General features: G+C 39.6%; 1 protein-coding gene across 2 annotated transcripts in view; it reads right to left on the reverse strand.

The window, feature by feature from the left end:
• The window catches only part of SLIT3 (slit guidance ligand 3), a 533,501-nt gene that overhangs the window by 493,240 nt on the left and 24,441 nt on the right, over positions 1-15,820 (reverse strand). For both annotated transcript variants that reach the window (XM_065690971.1, XM_065690970.1), the window contains exons 3-4: positions 11,258-11,329; positions 7,030-7,101 (exon numbers count right to left, since the gene is read on the reverse strand). In XM_065690971.1, the coding sequence (XP_065547043.1) occupies positions 7,030-7,101; positions 11,258-11,329 (144 nt within the window). The remainder of the gene's footprint in view (positions 1-7,029; positions 7,102-11,257; positions 11,330-15,820) is intronic.

Consider the following 15,820-nt stretch of genomic DNA (forward strand, 5'->3'; position numbering starts at 1 on the left):
TCAGCCCCTCTGCTAACAGAGTAAATCTTCATCATGCTGGTTATTTTACATATAACGCCAACAGCACAAGAGGCAAATTCATACAAATTGCTCTTTAAGAAAGAAGGGACAAGGCTTGAGGTCCTGGCTCATAGTTTTGCCAGTCAAATGAATCAAGCCAGTTCCAAAATGCTTTGTCTGGCTGGAAATGATACGTGTGGTTTGAAGGTTAGGTGAATCTACCTACCAGTATTTAGAAAGATTCCATGGAGAATTCAGAGACCACTGGCTCCAATAATGAGTCATAAACATCCCAGACCTAAAGTGAAGGTGTTATCCAGTTACGAGCCCACAAAAACAACTAAAGACAACTCTTTCCCCCTGGAAGAAAGGAAAAGCATTGGCGTAGACTAGCTCTGATTTAGCTATACACAAGACACAGCAGAACAGCTCTGCGGCAAGACATAGGCTGTTTGGGGACCAGGAAGTCACTCTGGTTTCACAACACATGAGAAGACAGCACGGAGTAGGAGATCACAGCACTAGCATCAGCAATAAGAATGGCAGAATAATGAGAAAGCAGAAGTAATGATACAGACCAGTAAAACCTGTAGTAACCCAGGCTCACAAAAGAAAACCAGGAAGGTACCTCTCATGGAGATGCCCAAAGAACTGCATAATGCTACAGGAAGATGTGACATATCACTGTGATGTATTTGCACAGCCTTAACACATGAACTTTTCAGGACTCAACTTCTTATCCTCACATGGACATTGTAAGTCAAGAGCTTTTGTCTGGCTTCTGCCACAGAGAATGAACTAGAACCCAGACACAGCGCTCATGATGTCACTTTGGCATAGCTGTTCTCTGAGAACAAGACAAAAGGCAAAGACAGGGAGAACGATTTCCTGTACTCCACAGAAACAGTAAACACACACTGCTCCAGAGTAAAAATTAGAGATTTAATCTTCCTCTAGACTTCTGGTTGTGAATCAGCAGCAGGGTCAAAGTGTGGAACAAGTTTTATGCAGTAAGTTGATGAAGGAACTCATGAACTGTGTATGAGGGCGTTGCTGCTACTTTACTATTACCAGGGTCAGAAAATTATACAGATTAATTACTTATATTGTGGTCCTCACTTAAGTGCTAAGGACTACACTATGGCCACTTGAAAGGTAAGACCCACACCTCAAAACAACACAGCTCCTGAAGAAAGCAGTAATGCTGTATCCATGCAAGTTAAACCAAACACTCCAAATAAATTCCTGATTTTCCCATGTATTTTTCAGAGTGATTGTCTGAAAGGGAAGCCTTGGCCAAACCCCAAACTGGAAAGTAAAAAGGAATGGAAGTGACTCACATAATATCAGGAAGACTGTGCAATACAGTGTGCTCCATGATTGTCCCATTGGCCCCCAGGAGCAAAATCAACAGCACCTCTTTGGATACTCACACCCAAAACGTTCTAATTCATCACGTTAGACTCATCCTAATGTAAGCAGTCACACAGACGCTCCTTTGAAAGGCAGTGCTAAACTTGTCTTGCAAAAGCAAGATAAAAGAGACTGCCTTTTCACACATTGGTTATAGGATTCCTTTTTATTGTTTTAACTGGAATAATATCTCACAAGATATGCAACAAAAATTATTAACAACATTAATTAAATATTAAGCAACATCAATAAATAATACTTGAAGTTGCAGTCATAAGCCAATGCAGCAAGGAGCTTTGTATTGCTAGCTCAGACTCAGGCAGTGCGAGAACCAAGTATTAGTCTATCCTTCAAACTGGGAGAGTAAGAACACACCTGAAAGCAGCACAAACCGAATTTCAGGTTTTTAAACTCTTTGCCAGCTCCCACAAAGAGTGGCTAAGTTTACAACGGGTCTCTGATAGAAACTGTGCCCATTTACAACAGATTACTGCAGTGACACACGGACTGTGATCTGGGAGTAGGCAGCACAAGTTTGTTTTATCCTACTGATGGTGATTGTTAGAGCAGTAATTCTGCCCAGTCTGAAACAGTAACTCAAATTTTGACATATGCTGTACTTGGCTCCTCAGGAATCAGTGGGGAATGCTATTGTCTTTGACAGCAAAGAAACCCACCCTTGCAAAATGCAAAGACACTGCACCTTCAACATGCCTCCAAGCAGCCCCAATTCATGCCATTCATACCCTCCTCCGAAGGGAAGGCCCAGTGCCAGGAGCTGCCTGGGTAGCAGAACACAGGCACAAGGTTATCAATCTTCACTCCTGAAGCACCACCTGATCCTGGGGAGTTTGGTAGCAAACCTGGTACTACACCAACTTCCATGTGGTAGCTTGAGAAGGTAGCGGAAAGTATGCAAGTAGTAAAATTGATTAAATATCAGATCACAGCTCTAAATCCATTTTAGTGTGTCTTTGTTCTCCAGCGTTTCCAGATAAGCATTTTATGATCACTGATCTCCAATTAGATATGCTATCCATAATGTCATAGGGAAATGCAGACATAAAAGAATAAAGCTTTTTTTCTGAAAGGTTACATTCAAACTGTCTTACATATTTACAAATGCATACAGCTTCATATATACGGGTCATGGACACAGTTCCAGAAATGCATCTACACTGCACACACTGCAAAGCCTGTATAAACACTATAGATATGTCCAGGCTGCCAAAAACTTGCAATAAGCCTTTGTTTACAACAGCAAAGAACTGTCCAATGCTTTCATTGTTTTGCCCCTCCTCTGAAGCACTTAGCAATCTTTCCACTCAGCATGTTAATTACGGAAGATGCTTTTTGTATTACATGATTTATTTAAAGCCTCTTCAGTCTCAATTTATGAAATCCAGATTGTGAAGCAATCACAAAGCAATTTATTCTTCTTAGCATCTCTGGTCACTAAGAGCAATCTTACAGCATACTATGGCAAACAAATACACTTTAATACCTTAATCAAGCATTTGGGAAACCAGTTACAAAGACCCAATGCACAATAGCATCTCTGCAGTTAAAGGTCAAATGCAACTTCCATTTTGACCTCTGTCTTAGCACAAGACCAAGCCCATACATGCATAGGCAAGGATTAAAATCTGGATTCTAGTTTTTCATTTGGTTAAAGCTAATCATTTTTTCCAACTTAGAAAAGATTTGATTTGGCCATGCTTACACATTCCCCCCCTCCTCTAAACAACAAAACATATTTTTAGTATTTTCAGATGTTGAGATCTTTTATGCTAGCTACAGACACTAATTTGAGTAGAAAGAGCCAGCCATCAGCCAAAGTCCGGCCTTTTGAAGATAATACAGCTACGTGACAATTTCTGGCAGTTGGCTGTGGAAAAGTCAGGATCCCTTGGTGTCTTATATCCTGCCTCATTTTTCACATAAATGTGTGCCATACATCTGGCTCTGCAAAAATTCTCAGATCATCTTTTAGGCCCACCAGTATGCCTCATTCTTCTTGATCCTCTCTGTACATGGAATATCAGAATCATTTTATCTTCAAACCATACAGAGTGCTAATAGCAAAGCACACAGCTGAAATGCTAAAATCCAAAATCAATGTGGGTGTAACACTTTTCACCAGTATAGCACTGTGTTTGTACAGGCATATGTACGCTACTTCAAACCACCAAAAACAAAACCAGGGAAGAGGATCAAAGTCGGACCTTTCACACTTAACTACTAGGGAAAAAAAAAACAGTGCCGAAGGAAACTAGCTAAAAAAGAACTGGAGCTTCTGAGGCCTTCCACACACAACAGGCACAAGGTGTGGTTCTGAAGCTGCTCCCCTGCTACTGGCAAGAAAGACATGACTACAACAATTTACAAACGGCACTGTAAAGTTTAGCAGAACACTTCCATAGCTTCTTAACCACTCACTGAACAAATGCACACATCTGCCCTGCCCAGCCCGTCATTCAACATCAACCAGGAGCATTTTGGAGAAAGAAGCATTTCAGAGCTAAAGGAAAGGTGATCACTAGAGAAGCATGGGGAATAGCTAACAAGCCTGAGAGGAGACAATGGACACACAAGACACACTGAAACGTAGGCTCTGCAAGCAGCACAGTATTATACTGCACCAGAGCACTGCTGGCTTGTCTGAGGCTCAACACCAGGGCAACAAGTAGAGGGTAGTAAGCTGTATGCACCAATTATATCCATTCACGTTGCCCCTTAACTTCTTCTGGTCAACTACCTCACCACGAATCTTTATCTTGTGGAATAGAACTACAGAGACTTATTGGAGTAAACCCACTAGAAACACCTCTGGTTTTCCAATGTGGTGAGACCACTGGTCATTCTGAAGAATTCTTAGGACTCCGCAAAATAACTTCTATTACTCAAACCACTGAATTTTACTAAGAGGCAATGGCTGAAATTCCTGCACCTTTGGAAAGCTGAGTACAAACATGCCAAAGTTAGAAGTGGCTTCTACCTTCCACTTTATTTCTTAACTTTGTGCCATCCGTCATTTTACCATAAATTGCATTATGCGCTTCCTTCAGCTGATATTGACAAGCCTTATTAAGCTAATATAAAATTTTGGCAATACTCTGCTCTGTACCTAAATAAAGCCTTCAGATACTCCTACTGGTACTGGGAGCATTAATCTCCCACAAAAACAGAGTCAAATCCAAATACCTGGAGAAGCACCATCCCAGTGCCTGTGGCAGCAGTGGCCAGGAGCTTTACAGACATCCGACTGAAAATTTACTATTACGCAGGACATGTCAAACGGATTTCTGTTCATTTACTCCGTTAATAACGATGGATTTGCTTCACTATCCAGACAAGGGAAAATATATTGTACTAAAATAATACTGGCCTAAGGGTATGCCCTTGGAGCGATCACCATGGGGAGGGTGTAGAACAATATACATCCACTGTTACTTTGAATGGAAGACCTTTATATATGGTATCTTGCCAGGAACAGAAATTACTCTTGTTTTTTCAGGTTTGACTCAATGCAGCTGCTGTGTTTCAGAAGTTAATGATTACTTTTGCATCTACTTCAATAGATCAAAAAGGAATGTTATTCCAAAATCGAAGCAGTATAAGCAGTTTTTATTTGTTATTTGAAAGAAATTAAATGGAAAAAAGCCAGGTTTTTAAAATTCAAACAGCATACTTTCTTCATTAACATTTTGCAATGTTTGACAATACTTAATAAAATAGCTTTAATATTACCTAAAATGTTGCAATTTAGCCTTTATAAGTTATGCCAAACTTTCCACAGTTCATTCTCTAAAGCCTACTGACTCATAGTTTTGTCCTAAAAATGATTTAAGCTAAAATACCAAAAAGTTGCAAGTTTCCAGGCCTCCCTTTCATAACTACATTAATTTAGGAAATATTTTAATGACAGGCAATCCTAAAAGAGAAGCAGAGATGCGGTATGTTCAACAGGCCAAGTTAAGAGTCCGCGCAGGAAAAAGAGAGAGACTTTCAAACCTCACATCCTTAAAGAGACATTATCAAAGGTTTCACATTTCCTAACTTCTGGTTTCACAAAATAATGATTTTCACTTGCTAAAAGAGCAGGATCTTCAGAAAACAACACACTAAAATAACACTTGAGTATTATTTCCGGTTTCTAATAGCTAGCCCTTCTCCCAGGTATGCTCCGAATTCATTCCATAGTTTAACTAAGTCTATCTCTGTCCAAATTGAGAAATGTTTGTTTAGATACACACACACACATATATATAATGAGCTTAAAACTATGACGTATTCAGGATACTGACTTGCGCAGATGAGATACAACGTGCACAAGCTGTTTTCTACAGTGTCAGGCTATGCTTAATTTTGGAAAATTAAGCTGGTCATTTTTTATTGCCCAGGAAACATGAAAGAAATCAGCTCTGGTGAAACTCTTTTCCTGAAAGTGCTTTCTAACTCAATATAGGTAAAAATGGGTTATAATCACAACTTAAAACTCACCTCCCTTATTTGCCATAAACGGAGCTTTGAAATTCAAGACCAAAACCCTGAGTAAATTCATGTAAAAAGTTCAATGCACTAGTTAAACAACTTAAATGAGAACCTAATTCTGAGCTCACCTGAAACAGTTTTAGTACAGTATATGCTCAATACTCCACACTTCTCTCAATCTCTAGTGGGAATTTAACTTTTGAAAGCTGCTTTAGAAAATAAGAATTAGAGAATACCAAGTCCTGCAACAAATGCCTTGCAGATAACAGTTATCAAGCACAAAACCTGCTTCTCTATTTAACAAACAGTACTCCAAACCAGCATGAGATTTTATGCTGGTCATCTACCTCTAACAAAGAGTAATTCTCGGAAGTATCTTAGTATTACAGCTTCATGACAATGCTAAACAGTACAGACTGCTCAGAGGAGCAATTGGATATAGCACTGCTGTGGTACTTCCTGGTAGTGAAGTTTATCCTCTTGCAGGGCCAGTAGTTTCTCTAAATCAGATCCTGGATTAAGACCCCTCTTAGTTTCAACTTCCTTTTTTTTAATAAATTAATTGCTGTCAAAAGCAAAGGAAAACCAAACTCTCATCTCCACCAAGTCTTGCGTTTCACCCTAGCATTCACTAGTATCACTGGCATTGTACAACTTGAAAGGAAATGAAGCTAAGCAGAAAATCAAGTCTAGAGGCAGTGTTAGAAATACTGTTGTTCTCAGAAGAGACAACTTCCATTTCCATTAGCATAGATTTTATACATAGATGAATACAAATATATAATCTACATATAATGTGAAATTGTTATAAGCAAATCTTTTTTCACCTACATACCAATTTAAACAATTGCCCAGATAATGACCTTTTGATAATGTTATTAAGATTCTGGTGTCACTGACAGTTCCATTTTCTTGGCAAGCAACTACACATTTTACTTCAACTATTAACTGTCATGCAATATAAATTCAACTGTGTTTAAAAACATACCTAAATTTAAACAGGTACCCCTCTCTTTTCTTGAAGGAAGTTTACTTTATCATCATGAAATACTGTAAATAACCATTAACAGTGAGGTAGAAAACCTGTAGATTTCCCACAGGTATAGAAATAGACATACTTACAGCCGTTCAAGCTGTTTTAGATCCTGAAACGCTCCACGTTCAATCACGCTGATCTGATTTTCTTCCAAGTGTCTGTAATTCCAGGAAAAACAGTTAAGATTAAGACAACAGAATACAAAAGCTTCCCTGCTTCTCTTCATATATGCTACAAAAGCTATTTCACAGAAGTACAAGTAACAGTTATAATTAGAGATGATTAAAAACATGGCACTGTTTCTCTTGGTCAGTAACAAGAAAGTGAGTCAAAAATTGCCTCCTGGCTGCCAGATTTGGGAAATTCTTTTGTTCCTAAACTTTTATAGCCACAACCATAATGCTCAGAAAGGTGTTCGTCTTGAAGCTCATTGTTACATCTTTAGTATATTGCTCTTTGTATATGTAATGTAATTGAGATAACTGAGTCCTACAGCCCACAAGAGGAACCTACTCAATGTCAACATACGCTTTTGTCCAGGTGTTGTGTTCTGCAAAAACTTCAGGCTTGACCCAGAGTAAACCATTCATAAGCAATCCAAAGGGGTTCAAGCCCTCTAGAAATACAGCCATGGCAGCTATGTGTCGCAGCGCTGATAGTCCTGCTGTACAACACTGTGCAAAACCCTAAGGGAAGAGTCCCTGGTTTCCACTGCATCTGACCCAGCTTTTTTCACCTCTGAGACTTAAGACAAGGAGAAGTTACAAGCAATGGAGACTCGCTTCTCTTTGATTTACACTGTGCAGGAAACGACTGTTCATTTACACAGCTGAAATGCTCTTTAGAGCTATAGTGGAAGCCAAAGAATAGAGACCAACAGCTCCATTTAAGCCAAATTTTCCTCTCACACACCCATATTCTGCTTCTGTAAGAGCATTCACATACACAGACTTGGTCTCTAGGCCCTCTGAACATTTTATGGGGCTTTAGCTGTAACACAGAAAGGGAGAACTTAACACACAGTAAGTCTGGGCTCAGCCAAGACTAACTAGAGCAAAAGCAACATTCTTGACAGTTCCCAACAACCACTCCTCCACTCCCAATCCTATGAGATGCTCAGAGTAGTTCATCTGGATAGCAGTTGAGAAGAGAGACAGCAAGAGAGTATTCCACAGCTAAAACCACATAAGAAGATCAAAAAGTGAAATTTAAAAACCCCAAACATGTGAAGCAGAGAGGTATGCTCCTAAAAGGAGGGGGAAGAAAAACTGCACAAGGAAAGAGAAACAAGGTGAAATTACAAGGGCTAAAAGAAAACATGCACAAAGGAATATTTTGCATGTATGTTGGCAGTTTGAGACTGGAAGCTGGTTTCTGTTGTACTGTTCTACCTGTTTCCAGATCACTTGTTTGTTGTCCTCATTCTAATGTCTGAAAAGAGAACTAGACTTCCTTTCTAGGAACTCTGGGACAGGTTTTATGTTTCTGTGCTTTCAACTATATCCCCATTGCACATGGGGACAGATCTGGTTTTAATGGGTATATTCTGGTTTTATTTCTTATGACTTGCATAGCAAACACCTCACTCCTCAAAGACTGAATGAACATGTTACATAAACCTGTACTGCATACAGAACAAAAAGAAACATCATGTAAATTTGGCAGGCCTTATTTTGCTTATTGTTAAGGGCATTCAGCATAAATGACTGCAACAGCATTAGACAATGTCTTACACTATAAAAAAACCCCAACCAAACCAAGACAACTACTGACACTAATATAGTACATGTATTTTAATAGACTTGCAAAATGGTATTGACAGTTGGGACGGGAGCCAAGGAAATCTAAGTAACTCCACTGTTAGAGAGAGAGGAGAGAAACACCACAGGAAAACAAAAAGTCTTGCAATAGATCTGAAATGTTTTCTTAGTATATGACAACTTGTTCAAAAGTGTTAAGGTAGTAGGAGAAAAGACTGATCTCAATTCAATTCATTCATTCATTGAATTATCACCAAGTATCTGTAACAGTTCAACAGGTGCGGTTTTAAGGCTTATTTTAGAAGATACTCAAAGTAAAACATTGACTGCAGAGGGCAATCTTGAGAATTACACAAAGAAACCTTCAGTGAGGTGGTGAGATTATGTCCTGGGTTCAGCTGGTCATGTCCTGGCTATTTTTCTCCTTCTCAGTAGCTGGTGCAGTGCTACTGTGTGTTAAGTAGCACTGTGTTCAACAGTGTGTTAAGTCTGAGTTAAGCAGTGTGTTAAGTCTGAGAACAACACTGATAACACACCTATGTTTTAGCTGTTGCTCAGTAGCACTTACTCTGATCAAAGACTTTTCCATCTCATGCTCTGCCAGTGAGGAGGGGCACAAGAAGCCAGGAGGAAGCAGAGCCAGGACACCTGATGCAAACTAGTCAAAGGGGTATTCCACACACATCACGCCCCGTATAGAACCTGGGGGGTGTTACCCACAATGGCAGATCACTGCTCGGGTCAGGCTGGTACCAGTCATCGGGTGGTGAGTGGTTGTGTTAGGCTTGTGTCACGTCTTTTTATTGTTTTTTTCCCTTTTTAGGTTATATTCTCTCCCCATGTTATTTCCCTGATCATTATTAGTAGTAGTAGTAGTTTTGTATTACACTTTAGTTATTGGACTGTTCTTATCTCAACCCATGGGATTTATATTCCTTCTATTCTCCTCCCCATCCCAAGTTGGAGGGGGGAAGGGGAGTGAGTGAGCAGCGGTGTGGTGCTCAGTTACCGGCTGCGCTTAAACCAGGACAGATTACTTGGGTGTTTCTTGATTTTTGATAGCTGTTTGTTTCAGAAGGGGTCAACAGAGTGCTAAACCAACCTGCCTCTGCCAGTGCTGGGACCAACTCAAGATTAGGTTTCTGTCTCTGTCACTAAAACTTGGAATTAGAGTGCAATGGTTTAGTGAAGTACAGCTGGTGAGCTAGACACCACGCACACAGAATGTAGTCACTATCATGCAACTTGATAAACAAAACTAGGTATCAATTCTTGTTTCTTTTGAAGTAAGATTAGAAATTTGAGCTTAATCCATCGGTTACTGTAAACATAAATAAATTTGATGTTTCAGAAACATTTTCAATATAAACATCTCAGCCACTGCTTATGAACACACATGTATATGATCTCCTTGATAACACATCAAGGTTTCTCATCAAGAAGCTTGCACATTTGCATCCCAACAGCAGCATTCAGTGACCAAGCACAAGCCCAGTGAAGGCAGAAACCAACAGTTACTTTAAATGAGAGCTCCAGAAAAACCGAGATCCTAAGAGCTCAGCCTCAGCTAGTTCAGTACACTACATTCAAAACTATTCTGTATCTCTCATCTGGCTTTCCCCCCCCCACACACCCTCTCATACATGCCCAAATATTTAAAGCTAGATACTGGATTTTACATTTAAAAGTAATGCAATGAACTGAATTCTCACAAAACAAATAGAAGATCCTTACAGTATTTCTGGCAGAGGCTTCAATATCTAGGTCTGCTTCTGTGCAGATATGAAGTGGACCTAAAGTGGACCTTTACTAGTTAGAGAAAATTAAAGGGGAAAAGTCCTGAAAGAACTGAAACATCTTCAAAATCTATTTCTGGTTCTTCTAACCCAAGATTATTTTCTTAAGAAAAAGTTCTATATGTAAGTACAATAAATATCTCTCAAGTAGGCCTAATTTTCATCACCAAATTAGCGGTGCCATCTGAGGTTCATAGAAGAGAAAATAGGAAATCCAGAATGACAAATTCTATAGACTGGTGTTTGCCTTTTTGATGTTCAAGGCCCATTCAGAAGTACAGCTAAGCTCTTGTCTGATACTTCTGGATCAAAAGACAGCACTACCTAAATCTTTTTTGTATTTATTACTCCATATTAGACAAAGTGCAGCAAGGCGGCTTGTACACAACTAAGCTGTCTTTTAGTTAAATTCTGCTTTATCTTCTGCAAAAGCGCTATTAATGGCACTGGACCTTAAAGTGACTAAGTCTGAAAGTCCTATTTGCTAGTGCTTCAGTGTAATTGATCTATGATCAGTGAGTGGCAAGTGGACTGAACTTTTTACCACAAGATTGATTAAAAGCCAGTGAGAAACACAAATAGCTCTGAAACTACTTTCAGACTTCAGCACACAAACTGTTCCAGCTGCTTGGTTTAAAACAATACAAACAGCTGAATAGTGTGCAGAAGTTACTAGCATCTGAACTCTAGAATTAAGGACATTCTCAGGACCAGCACCCTAAAACAGTCTTGAAAGACAAGCTTTGTGTTGTACTCACAAGACACGGAGATTCTTCAGTCCTGTGAAGTCTGTCTTCGTGATTCTTGTGATATTATTTTTTTCTAGATCACTGCAGAGGAAAAAGAAACAGCATTCAGACACTGTATCAGAGCTCCAAAACTTGGTTAGCAGAAAGTATCTCCATCACTGGGCCATCCATCAGCTGCTCAAACTGTGCAAACTAATGTTTTCAGTAAAAGCTCAAAAAAGCAAGTCATCAATCCTGATGCATTTTGCCTCCTTCTCTGAGTGCGTTTCTCTCGTACAAGGAGTTTCTTTCATTTTTGTTTCTAGTACCAGTCCTCACTCTGTGTTTCTTTCTCCCTCAAGACTGCAATCTTGTAAGAAGCTAAATATACTCAAGACCCAATCAGTGTAATACAGCTGAAAGAGTATTGAGCCACAAAATGAAGGTCAAACTGGGGTTATGCTAAACCCAAGGGAGTCTAGCCTGCCACAGAAACTTAAACTACACAGACCTTGAGGAGAGAGCACTTACTTTAGTGACTCCTCTGTGTGATCCTACCCAGATGACTGGAAGATTTGCAAGGTTATGGTTTGTTGGGTTGGTTGGCTTGCTTTGGTTTGTTTAGGGTTATTTTTAAGCACCTTCAGCCTCCTGATCCCAGTTTTTCGGAAATGCTGGTTTTCAGAAGATACTGTTAATCCCACTGCCCTGCTTCCCAAGTGTGCGCACCCTCTGCCAGTTCCCACCTTCTGCCTTTAAACTCTCAATTTCCTAACACCTCTGGTATGTGCCAACACATTTTCCTCGTGTGGTCACATACCAAGTATTACCTCCTGCACTCTTTCAGTCTGTGCTAATTTATGCTCTAGATTCAAAATTACTAACTGGAATCTTTCCCGCAACAGGGAAAATCCACTGTTGACCAGACCTGGAGCTGCCCTTTTGCCTGCAGCTTTTCTTTGGAGTGAGCACACCGAAAAATACATACGAATTTCCAGATTAAACTTATCTTACTACAACAGGGTTCAAGATAAAACACCCTAGTTTTACAATTGAGTCAAATTCAAAATAAAGGATTTTATAAACTAATTCTCCTTGCAAGACTGATCTTATACTGAAGGATAGCTCTCAGTACACTAACTTTGGTGCCTTTAGAGTCACAGCCAACCAAGAATAACCCCTTTTGTTTCCCAACAAAAAGAGTCTTTCTGTCATTTCATTTTAAAAGAGTATCCCAAATACCTCCTGGTGCTCCTGAGTTGCTGTTTTCTGTCTCCTAGACTTGCCTTTGCTAGACCCCACTACAGTTCTCCCGGCTGAACATGTCCTGGGGATTGGGGTTGGGGGTTTCTTTGTAGCTTCCTTCTGTGCAGATTTTTGTACCCACCCTAGTGCTAACAGAGAGGGACAAGACACACAGCTCGTCTTTCTTCCTCGGTTTCAGCCATGCTTATTTAACAGAATAAGCAACATGCAGCAAATTTACAATTAATAAAACCAGATACTCTCCATCAGGTCAGTACAAATGAGTTCCAAGTGTCAGTTCCCCTGGATAGAAAGAGCCTTTCATGAGAAATCAATTTTCTGCTATTGGAGGAAACTTCTTTTAATTCTGACTCACATCTCATGTCTACCAAAAGCTGCTGAATTTCACAAATTCAAGCCTTCGGGGTAACAGTTTTCATGCCAAAAAAACATTCAGTATTTTTCTAGAGATCGGGCATTGTAAACAGCATGGTGTGATAAATTCCACACTCTATTGCCATCAGATGAAAATAATCTCATATGAAAAATAGCCATTAGGCTAGACATTCATTTTCTAAAAAGACAAGAGATCACAGATCCACAGCAGGAAGTAGAGGCTTTTCCTATGCAATTTACTTTTACTATAGCTCCTGCATTAATGTGCCCTGGGATACAACTCTCCTGTATTTAAAAGGTTCCACTTCTCTCCCATTTCTTGTAAAATTCAATAACAAAAAGCAAGATTACAGACTACAGTATCACTTTTAAGTACATTTGGCAATCATCTGACACCTGCACAAACCCTGACCCCGAAATGCTTTCTGAAAATGAGATGGGTGTTACTAAGTGCAGTTTCAAGGTGATTATCTCAGTACAAAAAAGGAACCCAAGGAAGGTGCAGAAATCAGAACTTACAGGAATGCCTCAACTGTCACGTTTGTATTTGGAGAAACACTGCATAGATGGCTGTCTAGGATGCTTCTAAGTGCCTGGCAAGTATTACAGCAAACAGTGCAAAAGCTCTTCAAGTGCTAAGAAGAGATTAATCATTTGTAATCATTCACATCCCAGCCTGCATGGGGGAAAAGTGCTCCTGGCTGCCCAATTTCCAGTAATTCCCCATCACACATGCAGTTCCACAAAAGCTTTCCGGAACAGCTGTCACTTTAGCCAGTCTTTTCCCACCTCAGGTGAGGTTCTATTAGCAGGGTACAACTACTACTAAGAAAAATGTGAGTGTCCAATCATAAATGAATACTTGTTTTCAATCAAGATCACATTTTTTCTGCAGACATGAAGTAATATTCTTCTAAGGCATGAAATGAAAACTAATTGTCATGGTAACAAATTCAATTTTTCTAGCGTGGACCACATCATCAAATAAAGGCAGTTATGTATTTTGAAGTTTCAGCTTGTTAAAGGGTATGTTTTCAATATGCAGAGAAGAAACAGGACTGACTTTACAATCTAACAACTCCCCCAAATGCTTCCAACCATGAAAATAAAGAGGCTTTTCCTAATACAAACACTACCCCCCACCTATCACAACTGTAAATATTTAGATGAGTACAGGTAATAGTATTCATCTGAAGAAATATTTCCTATTTCTAAGCATACATAATTGTTTTCTGATGTGTTCCCTAAGTCTCAGATGCAAACAGATATGGAATTAAGCTCTTTTTACTGTCATTTTAACATGCTGGCGCACTCACTTACTGGAATTGAAAAGCTAAAAAACCCACCCAAACCAAGAACTTAATACAGTATGAGCTGTTTCAGAACTGCAGGTATATATCTGGTGCTTAGAAGCCTACAGTGACGATGAGTACACTCACGCTTCACAATGACAAAATCCCAGCCTAGATGTCTACCCGATCTGTGACAGGGACAAACCAGCTGTAGTTCAAGATCTCCATCTTTTTCACAGCAACTTAATTTGCCACAGACCACAAAAAGAAAGAACAGATTAAGGGCTACTTAAAAAAAAAAACAAAAACAAAAACCAAAACCAAACCAAGCAACCCCTAAAATTCAGACCAATAATCCTACACATTGTCCATAATGAGAATTCTTGACTGAATTCTGCCATTAAAAACAGAAACCTTACAGAGAGAGACAGTATTTTGTGCATCAATCCTACAGTGGGTGTTTCTAAGGCATAAGCAAGACATTAACAGGGTCTGAAGCACGAATAATAGACTGGAGTGCATCAACAAGTGTTTTGTAACATTTCTATACAATCTATTTCTGATTGCTATTGATAAATGTCAAAGCAATACTAATAAAATTCTTAAGTCATAAAATTGTTTAGAAACATAAAATTTTAGGATTTTTGTTATGCATCTTTGCATAGGACATAGTTAAATAATAGAAGAAACATTTTCCTGTCAAGAAACCCATTTTCTTAAGCACAAACGGGTACAAAGGGTAATGATAAGGAGATGGGGGGAGAAATCCCTACATTTCAGCTAAATGAACAAGACAGCCAGTATCCTTGATTGACTTGTGTCAATTATAACTTAAAAGCATCCATTAAAGAAAACCCACAAAACATCCACAGTCATTGCATGTACCAGCCATTCTCTTCCACTGCCTTGATCCTGTTGATTGAATCGTGCTTTTCCCCAGGAATACCTTTGAATCACTGCCTACATTTTTCAGATTTTCCAGCTTAATTTCCTCTTCTGTTCTCAGTTCAGTTCTTCCACCCTAGTGCATCATTAACTACTCACTGGTGCGCCAGCATGACCCGATTGCAGGAAGCATTGGAAAGAATTAAGTCTGGAATAAGCCACGCATAAATAGCTTGTGCTTTACTTGCATGGCGTTTCCCATCTGCTTTTCATGTCATTCCTTCAGAAGTTTTCCCTTGTCTGTATCTCACAGAGGGTCTAGCAAAACACAACATTAAGACAGTCAAGAGGTCTCCAAGGCAGGCAGGAGACAGTTAAGGTGTATGTGGCAACAGAGCGTCATTGGCCCCACTTCTGCCCATTTTGTAAGACCTAATTCTCAGCACAGCTTTACTCAGGTTAAACAAGTGCATGCAGAACCACATTCCTGCCACATACACAGCAATCTCACCACCACACCACACCTTCCACCCAGCCTGAGACCAGTCGCACACACCAGCTCTATTCCTCTCTACTTCCAGCCCCAGGAACACTCCTGCTATTCAACATTCTTCCTCAGGTGAAACCTGCAGTGCCCTGTTCCGAAGATTTTAACATTCCTTGATCAGTACATTATCTTGAGACTGCTTTCTTCTCTGCTCCTGCAGACTGGCACAGCCTATGCTGTATACATAACAGCAGTCATTCTATTAATCCCTTCTGAAGGTTAGTATCC

This window comes from Lathamus discolor, chromosome 10 (assembly GCF_037157495.1).
Source record: "Lathamus discolor isolate bLatDis1 chromosome 10, bLatDis1.hap1, whole genome shotgun sequence".
In the NCBI taxonomy this organism is placed as follows: Eukaryota; Metazoa; Chordata; class Aves; order Psittaciformes; family Psittacidae; genus Lathamus; species Lathamus discolor.